Source organism: Typopeltis vanoorti, chromosome 7, assembly GCF_054136105.1.
Source record: "Typopeltis vanoorti isolate ZY-2024b chromosome 7, IOZ_Tvanoo_1.0, whole genome shotgun sequence".
NCBI classification, from domain to species: Eukaryota; Metazoa; Arthropoda; class Arachnida; order Uropygi; family Thelyphonidae; genus Typopeltis; species Typopeltis vanoorti.
In genome coordinates, this window is record NC_143555.1 from 29,085,433 (window position 1) to 29,103,182 (window position 17,750).

General features: G+C 37.8%; 1 protein-coding gene across 2 annotated transcripts in view; it reads right to left on the reverse strand.

The window, feature by feature from the left end:
• The window catches only part of LOC150104544 (ras GTPase-activating protein-binding protein 2-like), a 284,999-nt gene that overhangs the window by 108,569 nt on the left and 158,680 nt on the right, over positions 1–17,750 (reverse strand). For both annotated transcript variants that reach the window (XM_090395758.1, XM_090395757.1), the window contains one exon: positions 8,603–8,760. In XM_090395758.1, the coding sequence (XP_090251884.1) occupies positions 8,603–8,760 (158 nt within the window). The remainder of the gene's footprint in view (positions 1–8,602; positions 8,761–17,750) is intronic.

Sequence of the window (17,750 nt, forward strand, 5' to 3'; positions counted from 1 at the left end):
TAATGAACGGTGGGATCCAGAAATAGATATAAAGACAAGGATTGAAGTTGCACGGCAGTCCTTCATGAAAATGAGAACACTATTCTGCAATAAAGACCTAAACATGGAAGTCAGATGCCGAATGCTGAAATGTTACGTATGGTCTATTCTGCTCTATGGAGTTGAAACATGGACATTGAAGGCGACAACCATCAAGAAAATCGAAGCCTTTGAGATGTGGCTATACAGAAGAATGCTAAAGATATCATGGACAGAAAAAATTACCAATGAAGATGTCTTAAAATCCACTGGCAAAGCTAAACATCTTGTACAAATAATCAAGAAACGAAAAACATCATATCTTGGACATATCATGAGAAACAGCAAATACCAACTTCTACAAACTATTTTGGTAGGAAGAATTGATGGCAAAGGAACTAGAGGAAGAAAAAGAATATCATCATGGTTCGACAACATCAAGACGTGGACAAGAAAGAGCAGTGCACAACTGCTCAGATTAGCACAAGAGCGCAGTTTGTTCGCCAAGATGGTCGCTGACCTTCGATAGAAGATAGCACAATAAGAAGAAGAATACTTGAAACACTTTCAATATCTTGAAATAGAAAAAGCCATCAAAAAGCTTCAAATGTAAAAAGACAGCTGGAGTAGATAATGGCTGCCAAAAATGCTCAAATATGGAGGTATAAAAGTTTTGTTGCAGGGACTACACTGAATAATTCAGAGAGTCAGAAAGTCTAATTCCAGCTGATTGGAGTAGAATTCTCAGTGTCCCCACCTAATGTGGGAATTCCAGAGGAATTTCTCTACTAAGTGCTCCAGGTAAGATTTATTGTTGGAAGTTTTTTCACTCGGTTATACTACAAATTAGAGATACCAAAAAATTATATACATGGTTTAATCCTTTATCCAAGATGTAAGCAAACAAAGTTTGCACCTGAAGTATTTTCAGGACTGGGGCAACTTGTGGTAAAGGTGGTATGACTTCACATAACTTGCCTTAGTATCCCATAATGCAAAGCACATCTCCTTGCTGAGATGTATAATGTAATGCTATGCATTATGGGAAGGGTCACTACTCAGCTTGGTTTCGGCCTTGATTGAGGTCTCTTCAGTGGGAGTCAGACCCAGAGGTGATACTAATGTTGAAGTAATGCAGAAGTTATATTTTCCGATACCAGTTGCCAACAGGTGTAACACCTTATTATTAAATTACTCTGGATTAGAGAAAGGTTCTTGAAGTTCTTTCATTTGGTTATACTACACATGGTACATTTCATTTCACTACATTTCACTTGGTTATACTTGGTCTGGGTAGTGACCCCTCCCATAATGCATAGTATTATACATGTCTGCAAGGAGGTGTGCTTTGCATTATGCAGTATAATGCTTTGCATTATACTAAGGTAAGTGATTTGAAGTTATACCACCTTTACCATGAGTTGCTCCAGTCCTGAAAATACTTCAGGTGCAAACATTGTTTGCTTACACTTGTATAAAGGTTTAAACCAAGCAGGGGCGAATGCTGGTCTTGAAATTCACGCTTGCTCTTGTTCTCATTCAGGGAGTGAGAGGTGTGATTGAAGTCTGATTAGCTGAATAATGAATTACTGACCATTTAAAACTATATATTTAGAAATTTATGTACATTTAATCATACAAATACAACATTTATTTTACAAATGATATTCTATCTTTTTCGGTTTAGCTACTTGAATACAAATTCTACCCTACGGTTCTTCTTTATGAACAGGTCAATAACACTGTCATAAAAAGTTGGTTGTAACTTAATTTTCCCAAACAACATGCACACTTGTAAAGGCTGGCTGAAGCTCACTTGCTAGAGTTATTTTGACTGCATATGGCTTTATGTTTATGATGATGTGAAGGAAGCAGAAATGGCTATGTGCACGCATGAAATCACAGTGCTGCAGCGAGGACTTGGAAGCTCCTACTAGACGAGCAGGCATCGGTCTGATACACAACGCAAAACGTAATTATTGCCGCGCAAGCTTAAGACATCTTCTGTCTACAAAAACAAAAGCCTAAATGGAAAGCTTATAAATGCATGCATTTATTAACAAGTAAATATTACTTCTTCCTCAATTAATGAGCTTGCGCAGCAAGCTTAGCAAGCATAGCAAAGCATGGAGAATTCACCACTGAAACCAAGTATATAATTTCTTGGTATCTTTAATTTGCAGGTAAGATTTATGCGAGCATCCTTGAAAAGTGGCTGAGAAAAATTTTGGAAAAGAAACTTGGAGAAGCACAAGCTGGGTTCATGCCAAATAGAGGTTGTAAAGATTATATTTTCACATTGCAACAGACAGTTGAGAAATTGTGGGAATATAATATAGAAATTTACTTGTCCAGAAATACATGAAATGCCTTTCTACATTTCAAGCTTTTGCATAGCATAAGTGAAACATGGTTGGATGACGATGATATCTTAACAGGAATAGAAATGGAAAGATGATGTTTTTCATGTGGACAACAATAACAAGAAGGGTGAGAGTGCTGCTAATGATAGCTAGGGGATCATATCCCCTCAAATTTGAGATACAAAATGAAAAAGTGGCAGTGGTTTTGAAGCAGTGTGGTGTTAGAGATTGATAGAATGAAGTATTTGGTTGTGTGCTACTACAGGCCAAGAAATGTGGAGGGAAGAGACAGAGAAATGTATAAACAACTTGGCATAGGGAGTAAGTGAAGGGTGATCATTATGGGAGATTTCAATTATGGCAGTAATGATTATAATGAGGAGATAGTGTTAGGGAATAAGGTGAAAGAATTTAGTGAGTTCTTAAGAGCCAACAACCTTAGGCAATATATAACAAATGGCACATGAGGGTTAAGAATCTTAGATCTGGTTATTTTATCAGAGGATGTGAATGTGAATGGAATGTCTTTCCCCTGGTTGGTGAGAATGACTGTGACGTGATCACCTGGGTTGTAGCCAGTCGTATGAGAACGCTGTGGTGAAGTGATGGATGTAAAACTAGAAGGCCAGTGAATATGCAATGCTTAGGAGACAAGTGGCAGCAATAGTTTGGAAAGAAGATAGATGCTGCTTAACAGCAGTAATGTCTGAGTGCATTTCAGAGGTGAAATTCTAAATAAGGTAGGGGTAAAATGGAATGAAAAGATTAAGCATGAAGTCTGGAAGAAGAAGGCACTGTGGAGGGAAGACAAGATAAATGTTTGTAATAATCAGTTAAATGAAGCATACAAAAAACAGGCTGGGGATGAATTTGTTGGTAATGATAGCAAAATGCAGTATCAGAAGAAATTAGCCAGTCAAACTAAGAAAATGCCTACTAAGTTCTTACAGTATACGTCAAGTAGAAGAAAAAATGAACTATCGGAGGATGATGCTAGTTAATTACACTGGTAGACTGGTAACTGACAGACAATATATAATTGATGTATTCAGTGATCAGTATATCAGCATATTTCATCTCCATGAAGTTAAGAAATTCATCTCCATGAATTAAGCTGAAGTGTAGAAAATATTTCAGAGGAGGAACTGATGGGGAGCGGGCAAGAACATATGAGAAATTAAGCTTGATGTTAATAATGCAGAAGGATTTGACAATATATTGCTGTATGTCTTGAAGGAATATTGTAGGGAATTAACAGCAAATTTGACACACTGATATAACATGCATTTTGCAACAAGGGGAGTACCAAAGGAATAGAAGGCGGTAAAAATTGTTCCACTTCACAAATAGGCTGATCTGTGTGTCTGGAGTTGTTAAGGTATTAGAGAAGTTGGTGGGAATTAGGTTTCAGAAATGGGTTAAAAATAGCAGTATTCTTTATGATGGTTCAGAATTGGTCTATGATTGAGAGAGGTCATGCTTTGCTTACATATTACAAGGTGACAAATTCTCTCAGTAAAGGAGATGCACATCCCTTCAGTCATTTCCGATCATAGGTGACTTTGTAGGCAACTGCCCACAGAGTGTTCCTGATGAGATCTTTACAGAGTAGTTCACTACTGTCCCCCCGCCCTCCCCATTTTAACTGAGCTCAGGACTGGTATATTACTGGGATATAATGAAGCCAAAAAGAATCCTAAGGAGTTCTTTCGATATGTAGCCAGCAAAAGAAAGAATGATTATGGAAGGATGACATTGATTGGAGAAAATGATATAAAGACAGCTTTTGCAGAATGTGTGGTGGAGATACTTAATGAGCAGTTCATAAAGATCTTTCAATCTTGTGAATGTGACTTCATGGAGAGATTGAGAGCAGCTGATGATAGGGAAGAGAGAGACTGACTGTAAGTGAGCAAGAAGTGTATGGGGAGTTGAGTAAACTAGATGTTAATAAGGCTGTGGGACTAGACAATTATATCACCACGTATTCTGAAGGAATGTGCCAGACAGTTGACACCTGCCTTGACATATTTTTTTATTAAGAGTCTTGCACTTGGTCAAGTTCCTAAGGAGTGGAAGGAGGGCAAGATTATACCACTTCATAAAGGAGGTGATCGAACTCAAGCATAAAACTATATAGGCCTATCTGTGTGTCAGGTGTTGTGGTTAAGTTATTGGAGAAGCTTGTGAGAACTAGGATCCAATGTTGGGTAGACAACAATGGTATAATCTTTGATGGACAGCATGGATTTGCTAAAGGGAGGTCATGTTTTAGTAATCTTCTTACTTATTACAATAAAGTGACTGCTTCCTTGGACAGAAGAGAAGGATACACAGTAATATACTTGGATTTCGCAAAAGATAGAGTTACTCAGTTGATAAAGAACCTCATGATAAGTTGACAGTCAAACTAGAGCAGGCGGGGTTAGATATTAGATTAGTGCATTGGATTAGAGACTGACTATCTGATAGGTATCAACAAGTTGAGTATGGGGGTGCAATACCCAGGAAAAGGAAAGTCACTAGTGGAGTGCCTGAGGATCTGTTTTAGGGCCATTACTAACTTGTATATTAATGATATTGGCGAAGATTTGGATGGAGATATTCAGTTGTTTGCAGATGATGCAAAGTTGGGACAAACCATAACGAGTAGTGAAGATGTTGTGGCCTTGCAAGAAGACGTGAATAAATTGAGTGATTAGGCACGAAAATGGGGATGTGAGTTCAATGTTGCAAAATGTAAGGTTTTAAAATTTGGAAAACAAAGATGGGATGCAGAATTTATGCATGGTGAGAATATACTGTTGGAGGTAGAGGAAATAAGAGATCTGGAGGTGATAGTGGATAAGGATCTAAAATTTAGGGGACACATCGCCAAAATTGTGAAGACAACACAAAGGCTTCTGAGAATGATGCGGAGGACACTGACGTGTAGATGTAGGGAGACTCTTGTTCCGTTGTATAAGGCTTTGATTAGGCCACACATGGACTTTTGTGCCCAGATTTGGTCACCGGGTTTTCAGAAGGATGAAGAGATGTTGGAAAGGGTCCATTGGCGACTGACTAAAGTAGTTTCTAACCTCTGGAATGTTGAGTATGAGGAAAGATTGAGAAGATGTATTTTGTAGAGTCTCGTGGTGAAGAGGGGAGATATGATAGAGACCTACAAGTTGGTAAGGGGGTTGTTATAAGATCTGAGAAGACGTTCTACAGAGAATAGTGGGAGATCAGGGGGGGAGAACCAGAGGTTATCCCTGGAAACTGTATAAAGAGGGTGTGAGTAGAGGAGTGAGAGGCAGGTTTTTTTAATGCAGAGTTGTGAATGATTGGAATGCCTTGCCTGAGAGTGTGGTATCTGCAAGGAGTTTGAGTGTGTTTAAAGCTCGGTATGATGAGATGTGTGTGTGTGATAAAAGGACCTCCCAGATGAGTCTTTGACTCCATGAGGTCTTGGGGTAATAATAGTAATAATAATAATATTCATGATTATAATCCATGTGTGTTCATGGGGTGGTTTGCCTGTTTTGGGGGGCAACCCAAGTTTCTGAGTGAAAAAAACTCTCTACCTCTGTATGAGGCCAGCTAACTCGCCTTTCATTGAAAAAGACTAGATAAAGGTTTTTCACGTCATTTACAAGAATCGAATACAGGTCTGACTGTATTCGTTTCGATCAAATATACTGACTGAGCTATGTATATGAGGTGTGGCTATTAAATAACGAGACTGGTTGCAAAAATATGGTTTTGTATTGCAATTGTGCAACTTCATTGTTATCCCCCTTCAACATACTCCCCTCCTCTATCTATACACCACTGCATGTGGATTTTTCCATTGTTGGAAGCAGTGCTGCAAGTCATCAGATGTTATCTGCTTCAGTAGTGCTGCTGTTTTCTCCTTTACCTCACCCACTGACTGAAAATGAGTGTCCTTCAGTGCAGATTTCAACTTTGGAAAAAGGAAAAAGTTGCATTGAGCTAATTCCAGCGAGTAAGGTGGATAGTTTAACATCGGGATCTTCTTATCAGCCAGATACTGCTTTACAGACAGTGCACTTCCATTGTTCTTCCACAGATCAGGTCTCTTCTTCCTCACTCATTTTCTCAGCTTGGCCAGAACCTCAAAAGTAATAATGTTGGTTAACTGTCTGACTCTCTGGTACCCATTCAACCATGAAGGGCACCCATTTTCAGTCAGTGGATGAGGTAAAGGAGAAAACGGCAGCGCTACTCAAGCAGATAACACCTGATAACTTGCAGCACTGCTTCCAACAATGGAAAATTCGTATGCAACGGTGTATAGATAGAGGAGGGGCACTATGTTGAAGGGGATAACATGCATTGAAAACCCCTGGTCTACAGTGAGAACAATAATTTATTGACAAAAATAAATTAGTTTATATTGTGTTAACAGTTTAATCTCTATGACCTTTACAATGAAAGCAGTATGATGTTCAACATTTCAAAAGAAATTACTAAAATAAAGAGCCACAATTCTTCAGTTCAGTGATGCAGCATTACATAAGTAAAGTGGATATTTGATCCAGCATTATTTCAAAGCTGAATGTAGAAATTATGAAAGTTTCACGAGTTGACCAGAGAGCTTGCAGGAATGCATTCCTTGGCATTGACAAATTGCCTTAGTGTAGACTACTTACAAGACATAGGCGCCATCCAAGCATATATATATATATATATATATATATATATATATTCATCTTTTATTAGTCCATTTTGCTGAGATTTCACTGGCCTGACAGCTGTTTCAAACTGGATGGTTCTCTTCAGAGACCAGGCAGAAATCTTAGATCTTAGGAGAGCAAAAAAACTCATGAAACTTTCACAGTTTCTACATTTGGCTTTGAAATAATGCTGGATCTAATATCCATTTTGTTTATGTAATTTTGTGTCGCCAAACTGAAGCCTTTTGGCTCTTTATTTTAGTAATTGCTTTCATGCACTGACTGAAAGTTTGCTTAGGAAAAATACATTTCTTTGACATTTGAAGTTCCTTAGTACAATGAGAGTTTTTGCTCTCTTAGGTTTCTTCTGGAATTTTTTTCTCCCGGTGAGGGGGGGGGGGCTTAGAGGGTCAACCCCCCCGAAGATTATTTAGAAATAATCTTCAGGGGTTTGACCTGAGAGAGCGATTTGAGTCTCTGGGAAGAGTGTTTTCCGACATGGCCTGTGTGGGGACTTGTCGGTGGATGCTTTTCCCTGGAATATGAGCGGTTCTGCTCAGTGGTAGGGTGAGCCTGACACTGGGTGGAACCAGTGATCTTTCGGTCACTTGTAGGGAGTGGTCTGGAGGATTGCCTAATTTTTAGATAGGCCTTTACTTAAACAGTGTCTCTAAACAGAACCAACCAGTTTGAAACAGCTGTCAAGCCAGTAAAACCTTATCAAAATGGATTAATGTTTTTCTTTGTTTTCCTCATTCATCCCTTAGGAGCAGTTGAGCCATCCAATGTGGGATTTTTACGTATGTATTTTTTACTGTAAATCCATGTGTGTGTGTGTGTGTGTGTCTGTCTGTTTTCATGGGGCAGGTTAGCCTGTAGTGAGGGATGAAAAACCCGAGTTTCTGGGTGAAAAAACACTCTCTACCTCCGTATGAGACCAGCTAACTCACCTTTACTCAAAAAAAAGATAAAGGTTCCTCACATCATGGACAGGAATCAAACCCAAGTCTTTCTGACCAAAGCGCTTTGTGTGTACCGAATGAGCTACAGAGGCTCTAAATGGACTAATAAAAGGTGAATATATATAGATGTTTGTACCTACATTCAGCCTTGAAATAACTGGATCTAATATCCACTTTGCTTATGTAATTTTGAAAGAAGTTTCTTCCAAATTGCTCTCCTGCCATTTGCACTTCATTCATTTTTAATTCACTTCTGCAATTATATCTTAATTTCAATCAAATTGACTATTTCCTTGAACTTGCATAATATTTTAGGGACCTCTCAACCATATAATAAAATATCCTTAGTAGGATAAAATACCCTTAGTAGTGAAAGACTACAAAAATAGTTGCTCAATATTTGCAATCTTTTCTCTAGCTTCCTAACAATCTTCCCCACTCCTTTAAACCAAGCCAAATCTTTCTTTCTTTCTTTTTAATTAGTAATGTGAAATTAATCATTAGCTCAAAGCAGTAATGTAAATTTAATTAATCAGTAATGTAAAAATTAAAGACAGTAAAACAATCAAATATAACTTACCACAATGAAGATCATCTACAGCTTTGGTAATCTGCATAGTTATTATTGAATTAATGTCTGTAGCTTTTGCATTTTCTGTATTACATTCCATAACATTACTTTCAAGTGTTGACCTTGCCACAGTAGTGAAAGTTCTTGTGTCTGTTGTACAAAGTCCACTTGTTTAGAATAAGAGGAAAAAAGTTTATTATTTTCTGTTTTCTTTTTTCCAATTGATATATGAATTAATTCAGAGATTTCATATTCACCAAAACAAAAACAAAACAAAAAATTCTCTGTTGATATATAACAAAATTATTACTCTTATTCTCCTATAGTACCAGTAGCATCCTTGATCAAAGTTCAAGCAAAGTTAAAATTATGGTGTAGGAAGCACTTTAGTGTTGAGGTTTGATAACTGGGAAACATCCTCACAGCCAAGATCAATTACAGAGTAGCAAATGGAGAAGCTGACTAATGTTCAAACCTTATCTTCTCATATTATGTGATGATCCAGCAAACATTATCACATAGTACTTTTGTATAACCATGTGAAAGTCAGCTATTAAAATGACTACAGCAGAATTAATGTCATGCAAAAAACATGAATCTAGAAGAGCATTACAGAAATATCATATTGATATATTTGGTTTTACTGATATGAAAAAGATTCAACCAGGTGAAAAATTTCTAAATAATATAGTACTAATTCAATTAAAACATGAAAATAAATTATTTAATGGGAGGCAATTTTTGATACAGTAAAATGAGAAATTTGAAAATGTGACTTCATTGTGCTTATGTGCGGTTGATGTCACTAGAGAGAAGTGGAGGAATTTTCCAAGTCATCAGAAGGGGCTGGTTTATTGTTTAGATTATGCCAAAGAAACAAACTGTGATGAGATTTAGCAAGTTTTTTCACTTTGTTTGATTGAAATTACACTCGACAAATTATATTCTTCTTTTAATCTTTACTAACGTATTAGCAAACAAAACCTATACAAGGGGAAAGCTTGATCAGCATACTCATAAGCAAATAAAACTCATGCAAGAAGAGTGGCTAGTATGGTGAGGAAGACAAAATCAAATTATGAGAGAAAACTAGCTGCAGCAGGCCAAAGGAAATCTCATAGAGTTATTTTGTTAGATTGACAAAAGTAAGAATGATTAAGGAAGGTTAACTTTAATGAGTGCTGATGAAGGGACGTGACAAAAGCAGAAGAAATAGTTGAATTACTGAGTGATTACTATGATGAGGACTGAGGTAAGAACAGAGATAGATGAACTGGAGGTGTTCAGGATATTCAGAAATCTCAATGTGGGGTTAGATAGAATATCAGCCTGTGTGTTATAAGAGAACTGGAGGATGTGTCCCTAACCAGGCAGTTTAATTAATATATCAGAAGTGGTAATTTAAACACTATTGAAGAAATTTGATTATGGACATAATTCAGGAATAAATGAGTGAATTGGAATTATAATACTCTATGGCAGCGTTTCTCAACCTTTCTAAGCCCAAGGACCAGTAAAATGGCTAAAACAATTGTACGGACCACTAAGAGTTACAGAGCCGTAGCTGGGGGTCCACCCTGGGCAGCAATTTTTTGGCATTTAAGAAATCTTGCCTTACTGTTTGTAAAACAGCAACTGAGTGATGAAATAGACTTCAATAATGATATTGACGATTTGCAAACAGAAAAGCAAGAAAAATAACATTTTAGAATGTTGGAATAAAAGTTTTACTGTCATCTTTCCCATGATTTAATGCCCCTAAACGTCACTGAAAAAATTCAATTGCCTTATTTTTCACATCACAATGTTTAGTTTCTAAATGTCGTTGGAGTTTTGCAGGTTTCATGCACTCGTTTGACATCACTTCATAACACACAACACATTGAGGTTTCTGTTCACTTTCATCTCCCCACCAAGTAAACCCGAATTCCAAACATGAACTGTTATATTTCCTACTGTATTTTTTATTTGAACTGCTTGTTTCTTCTACTTTAATAGTATCAGATTTACTCGCAGTTACAACACATGTATCACAATTAGGGTCAGCATCACCTGTTTCATTTGCTCTTCTTTTCAAAGTCCTAGTTCTAAGCCACTTTTCCATTATTAAAAAACGTTTCCAAAAAATATATAAATACTGGGGTTAAGTCACGACACACTTTGTCCAAGTATCACTTGGCACTTCTGAAGATATATTGATCCTTGGTTGAAGGAGGGAAACTTTCAATAATAAAAATCAATAAACAACAAGCAATTGGTTGAAATGTGGATAACACGTGTTCACTTCAAATCTGACAAAACAGCAAGGGAAGGCGGAAGCAATAAAACTATATTGTTGTTCACCTCAGCCATCTTTTATTATTCATCATTCTGCCGCTACAAATTTAGTGGCAGAATGACGAATAATAAAAGAGGGGTGAAGTGAACAACAATATGGTTTTATTGCTTCTGCTGTTTGGATAATTAAAAAATATATATTTATTTAATTAATTTAGGTCTGCCTGCAGACCATCTGTGGTCTACAGACCACAGGTTGAGAAACACTGCTCAATAGCATAGCTTTGTTAATGGAAGGTTGTACCTTAGTAATTTGTTATTTGTTTAATATCAATCCCACACATCAGAGGTCACAAAATCTATAACATAACAGTGTCATACATAGACAAGTGGTTAATGTACTCACTTTCTGCAATGAAGTGACAGCTGAGTCAGCCATAATGTGGACTTTGAAAAAGCATTCAAGAGGATGCCATATACAGCCCCATTACTAAGTCGGAGCATTGGGTATGGACACAAAGCTGGCGTAATAATGGATTCCTTCATTCCTTCATTGCGTATGGTGATTCAACGGCCGTGAGCCCCTTTTACAGGGAGATACGGCACCACCTCAATCCTTCCCCTATTTTTATCTGGGCTCAGGACTGGCATAGCTGACAATTAAGACCTATGGCTGGAGGGATTGTCTTAAGTATTCCTGACTGTATCCGTGTGTGTTCACGGGGCTAGTTTGCCTGCTTGCGGGATGAAAAATTCCAGATAAACTGGGGAGGGAGGGAGGGAGGGAGGGAGGGAGGGAGGGAGGGAGGGAGGGAGGGACACTGCTGTCCATGCCCAAGACCAGCTAATTCATCTTGCCTACAGGGGTCCTTCTTCATCTAGACTTCATGCTTATTCTTTTCATTCCATTTTACCCCTTATTTAGAATTTCACCTTTGAAATGCACTCATCTCCAAAGTTTTCATACTCACTGGCCTTGTAATTTCAAATACATCACTTCACCACAGAAGTTCTCATATGACTGGCTACAACCCAGGTGATCACATCACAGTCACTCTCACCAACCTGAGGAAAGTGTAGACACTACATTCACAATCACATCCTCTGATAATATAACCAGATCTAAGATTCTTAATCCTCATGTGCCCTTTGTTACATATTGTCTAAGGTTGTTGGCTCTTAAGAACTCACAAAATTCTTTCACCTTATTCCCTAAAGCTATCTCCTCATTGCAATCATTACTGCCATAATTGAAATCTCCCATAATGATCATCCTTCACTTACTCACTATGCCAAGTTGTTTATACATTTCTCTGTCTCTTCCCTCCACATTCCTTGGCCTGTAGTAGCATCCAACCAAATATTTCATTCTATCAATCTCTAACACCACACTGCTTCAAAACCACTGCCACTTTTTCATTTTGTATCTCAAATTTGAGGGGATATGATCCCCTAGCTATCATTAGCAGCACTCTCACCCTTCTTGTTATTGTTGTCCACATGAAAAACATCATCTTTCCATTTCTATTCCTGTTAAGATATCATCGTCATCCAACCATGTTTCACTTATGCTATGAAAAAGCTTGAAATTTAGAAAGGCATGTCATGTATTTCTGGACAAGTAAATTTCCATATTATATTCCATGATTTCTCAACTGTCTGTTGCAATGTGAAAATATGATCTTGACAACCTCTATTTGACATGAACCCAGATTGTTATTCTTCAAGTTTTTTTTCCAAAATTTTTCTCAGCCACTTTTCAAGGATGCTTGCATAAATCTTACCTGCAAATTAAAGATACCAAGAAACTATATACTTGGTTTAATGCTTTATCCAAGTGTAAGCAAACCAAGTTTGCACCTGAAGTATTTTCAGGACTGGGGTAACTCATGGTAAAGGTAGTATAACTTCAAATCACTTGCATTAGTATCTTAGTATCCCATAATGCAAAGAACATCTCCTTGCAGACATGTATAATGCTATGCATTCATGGGAAGCGTCACTATCCAGACCAATTTCCCTTCCAAAAACTCATGCGATCACTCAGATCACCCAACAATGAGCGACCCGTGTGATCATTTAACTCTGCGCTGGCTCCCCCCACCACCGAGCAGGGCCATAATCTTAACAGTGGACCTACTCAGAAACAGGCCAATAATCGAAATCTCTCTTACCTGCAAGCAGAGCTGCTCATATCTCTGGGAAAGCACCACCCCTTCTGCACTAAAGCACATCCATGAGAGCCAGACCTGGAAACAGCAATAGTGAAGCCTCACTTATGACTTCATTGGCTACAGCATTACCACAACCACTTCAGCACATCCATGAGAGACAGATGGAGAGTTGATACTAAGGTTGAAGTAATGCAGAAGTCATATTTTCCTATAACAGTTGCCAAAAGGGGTCACACCTTATTATGAAATTACTCTGGATTAGAGAAAGGTCGTTTGAAGTTTTTTCACTTATTATATCTTATTACATCACACTCAATATATGATTTAACTGGTGCAGTCGTTAAACAAATAAGTTTGTTATAGTATAGAACATAAATCTAGCTCCTGCCTCTATAGGCAGGAGCTAGTGAAAATGAAAAGCGAAATAAAACATCTAGAAGAGGATATTAAACATCTAAAGAAGAGATTCGCTGCTAATAATGAGAAGGAGGAAGTTAGTATTATGAAAAAAAGTGTCAAAGGATAGTTGTATATCATTGTATGGGGGACTCCATCATTAGAGGTGTGATTACAAATAAAGTGCACAAAACATGATTTCCTGGTGGAACAATGAAGCAAATAACTAATGCATTTCAGAAATGGAAAGACTGGACATCAAAATTAGTGGCAGTTGTGGGTACAAATGACTTAGTTGGGAAGAAAAAGAATGTTGATAGAGACTTGAGGAAGTTGTTGCAGCAGGTAAAAAAGAATAGTGTTGTTGGGAAAGTCATAGGTGTGTTTTCCAGATATGACAACAATGAATTGAGAAGGAGAGCAGAGGTAATGAACAGTAAGATGGCTGAGGTGTGTGTGAGGCAAAAGGTATTCAATTTGTAAACATGTGGAGTTAATTTGAAGGGAAGTTGGAATTGTTTAAAGCTGATGGATTATATTTGAATGGGTTTGGTGTTGGGCATTCAGAAAGTCTTGTTTTCTGAAAAGACAAAGAATCAAGAAGTTAATGTAGTAAATGATCAGAGTCTACTTATGAAGCAGGATAGCACACATACATGGATTGTATGACAGAAAAAGATGGATATGAGGTTGAAGATGTGGTTGTAGTAGTGCAAGATGATGGAATGTATAAAGGTGAGGATGACACAGGTAGGAATGGAAATCAGAGAAATCAGGGAAACGAGAGTGGTCAGATCGAAGAGAGAGGTGTGGTATAGCAGCTAGAATAGAGAATGTTGGTGCTGGTAGAATAGCCTCAAACATACAGGGATTGTTATGTTTAAACACAAATGTAAGGAGCAGTGCTTTTTTTTTTCTGGCAGTACACAGTACCGGCAACTTTTTTCTTATGTTTTTAAAACTTTGCGATTTATTGACAGCAAAATGTATTATAAATATTTCAGTAGATGGTACTGTGTTCATGAATTGAATTTTCAGTTTTGATTACTCAGAAGTTGATACCCTGCTTTCCTGTTTCGTAGGTTGGTACGCAACTGGAAACAGGAAGTTGTGTTCACTTCAGATCGCTTCCAATATCAGTTTATCAGTTCTATATTCACTCTGCAACAGGCAGGTTTTCACTTGAGTTTTGAATTAATCTAAGTTAAATCAGTGCAATCATTGTTCAAAATGAGTAAAATAAGTAGTTATTTTATGTCAATGAGAAAAAAAAGGAAGGCTGAAGAATCAGAAATTGTTGAATCTACTTGAGATCCTGTAAAACAGAAAACTAGCATCAAAAATACACTTGAAGAGGATCACAAAACCAAGACCAAAGAACCACGTGGTCATAAGGAAGAAGATTCTGATAATGACTGACCCGAATGTTAGACACTTTTGCAGAAAAATGACTTCTGCATGAGAAATGAGTGGCCTTATGTCAAGAATAAAATGTTGGGCTGTAAAGTGTGTTGTCATATTGGAAGTCTTGCAGTCGATAAACACATGGGAATGAAACTTTCAACAGAGTGAGCAAATGATAAAATCAGTCATTTAGGAGAATCTCGCAAACAACAGTTAATGTCATTAAGAAAAAAGATTTAGGATCATAAGGAGAGTGAAGGCACAAAGGGTGCCAAAAAATAAAATCTGAAGCAAAAATCGAAACATTAGAGAAAGTTTTCCTAAATATTTCATCTCATAATAAAGATGACAGGAAAAGTGTTTCGAACTGCTTAAAAAGTTGCAAGGAGAAATCAATCATTTAACAACTTTGAGGACGAAATAAATTTACAGGAACTTAATGGCCTAGACATGGGATATATTCTTCATTCTGCAAATACTTGCATTAACAACGTGAGCCATTATTAATAATAATAATAATAATAATAATAATAATAATAATAATAATAAACGGGCAACTCCAAGGAGTCCATAGACACATCGAGGGAGGCCCTAAAATCATGTCAAGAACAACTATTTGACATTCACACAGTATCTATCATACCTCACCTTGAACTCATTTAGAGTCATGGCACCCACAACAGACTCTGGCAGCTTATTCTATTCATTCACCACTCTCCAAGTAAAAAACCTAGCTCAAACACTCCTGATAACCACGCTCTTTCCCAGCCTCCATGTATGGCCCCTAGTCCTCCCACCACCAGTCATATTTTCAAAAATATCTTCTGAATTAATCTTATAGAAACCCTTCAGTAATTTGAATGTCTCAATCATATCACCCCTTTTCCACCTATCAACCAATTTCTGCAACCCACAAATCTTCAACCTGTTCTCATAAGGTTCATTCCATAGACATGCTGTTATCTTGGTCACTCATCTCTAGATCCTCTCCACCTCCTCCCCATCTATAAGAAACACTGGCACCCATATCTGGGCACAGAAGCCCAGATAGGATCTTATCAAGGCTTGATACAGAGGAACAATAACCTGTTTGTACTCTGCTTGTTAAAGTATTTTTCAGCAACCAAATGTTTTGATGAGCTTATTTAGCCACTTTTGTGATGTGCCCCCTAAACTTCAACTCCCTATCCACCAGCTCCCAAATCCCTGGCCTTGTCAATCTCCTGGAGTACAGTTCCACCAATGTGATATACTGCTGATAATCTTTTAACTCCAAAATGCATAACCTTACATTTTGCCACATTAAATTGACATCTATTCTCTTTAGTCTAGTGCTCCAAACTATCCAAATCATCCTGCAAAATTTTGACATCCTGTGCACTCACTATTGCTCTACCCAACTTTGCATCATCAGCAAACAAATGAACAGTTCCTCTCAGATCCTTTCCTATATCGTTAATGAACAAATTGAAAAGTAGTGGTCCAAGAACAGAACCCTGCAGCACACCACTAGTCTCAAGCTGTCTTTTGGACTCTACTCCTGAATAAACCACTCTCTGATATCTCTCCATCAACCACCGTCCTATCCATCTCACCAACCCTATATCTATTCCCATATGCTGCAGTTTATTGATAAGAATTCCATGTGCTATCCTGTCAAAGGCCTTAGCAAGGTCCAGTAAAATCACTATAAACCCATTACCCTTATCCAGTTCAGCTGTCACTGTGTTATAAAACGTGAGCAAGTTACTGAGGCATGATCTATCCTTCACAAAACCAAGCTGTCCCCCATTCAGTATCCCATTTTCATCTATCCAATCCTGTATTTTCCTCTTGACTATTTTCTCCAAGACCTTGACAATGATTCCTGATATGCTGATCGGTCAGTAATTTACAACAGCAGTCTTGGAACCTCCTTTATGCAGTGGAACTATTTTCCCCTCTTTTCAACCTCTTGGGACTAATCCAGACCCGAGACTCAAATTAAACAAAATGGTCAAGGGCACTAACAATTCTTTAGCCGCTTCACATAAGACACAAGCTAGTATACCATTCAATCCCACAGATGTATTGACATTGAGGTTTTGTAATAGGCTATTCACCTCCACTTCATTCACCACAATTCCCATATAAGCTGTTGGTTCTTTCATTCCTGCAATGTCACCACCTGGATGATATACTCCTGCAAAGTGCTCTCAGTAATTCTACTATATCAACTGATTCGGTTACCTCCCTACCATTGGCATTCTTTAAAATTATTCTGCCTTATACATTTTTTCTTTTACTTGCAACATATCGAAAAAACTGTTTGGGATTCTCTTTAGCCTTCATGGCTAATGTTCTTTCATAATCTGCTTTTGCTTTTCTTACCACGCTCGTTACCCTTCTGGCCTGCGCTTTATACCGTTCATGTGCCTGCCAGTCACCTTTCTCCTTAAATTCCCTCCATAGTTGTTTCTTTTTTAGCAGCTCAACCTTAATGGTGTTATTCATCCATTTAACCCCTACTTGATTTATTATTCGGACTCTAGGTATACAGTCAGCCATTGCCTCCTGCAGACACTTCTTAACCGCCTCCCATGCACTATCAACTTCTAGTCCTTGCAGTTTTGCATGCCATGGCACTGAACCAATCAAACTCCTAAGCTTGTCATACTTTCCAGCCCGATAATTCCACATATACCCTGTCTTAATTGTAAATTCCACACTTTTAGCCACCTCCCAAGTCAAGAACCTATGATCACTCTCACCAATTATGGCAATGTGGTCATATTTGTTACAGCCAAATTCTCAGATGCAATTACTAGGTCAAGCACTCTCTGACCCCCTAGTATTTTCCATTACATGCTGTCACAGATAGTTGTCCCTTATTAGCCGCATAAAATCCAATTTTTTCCTCCCATGTA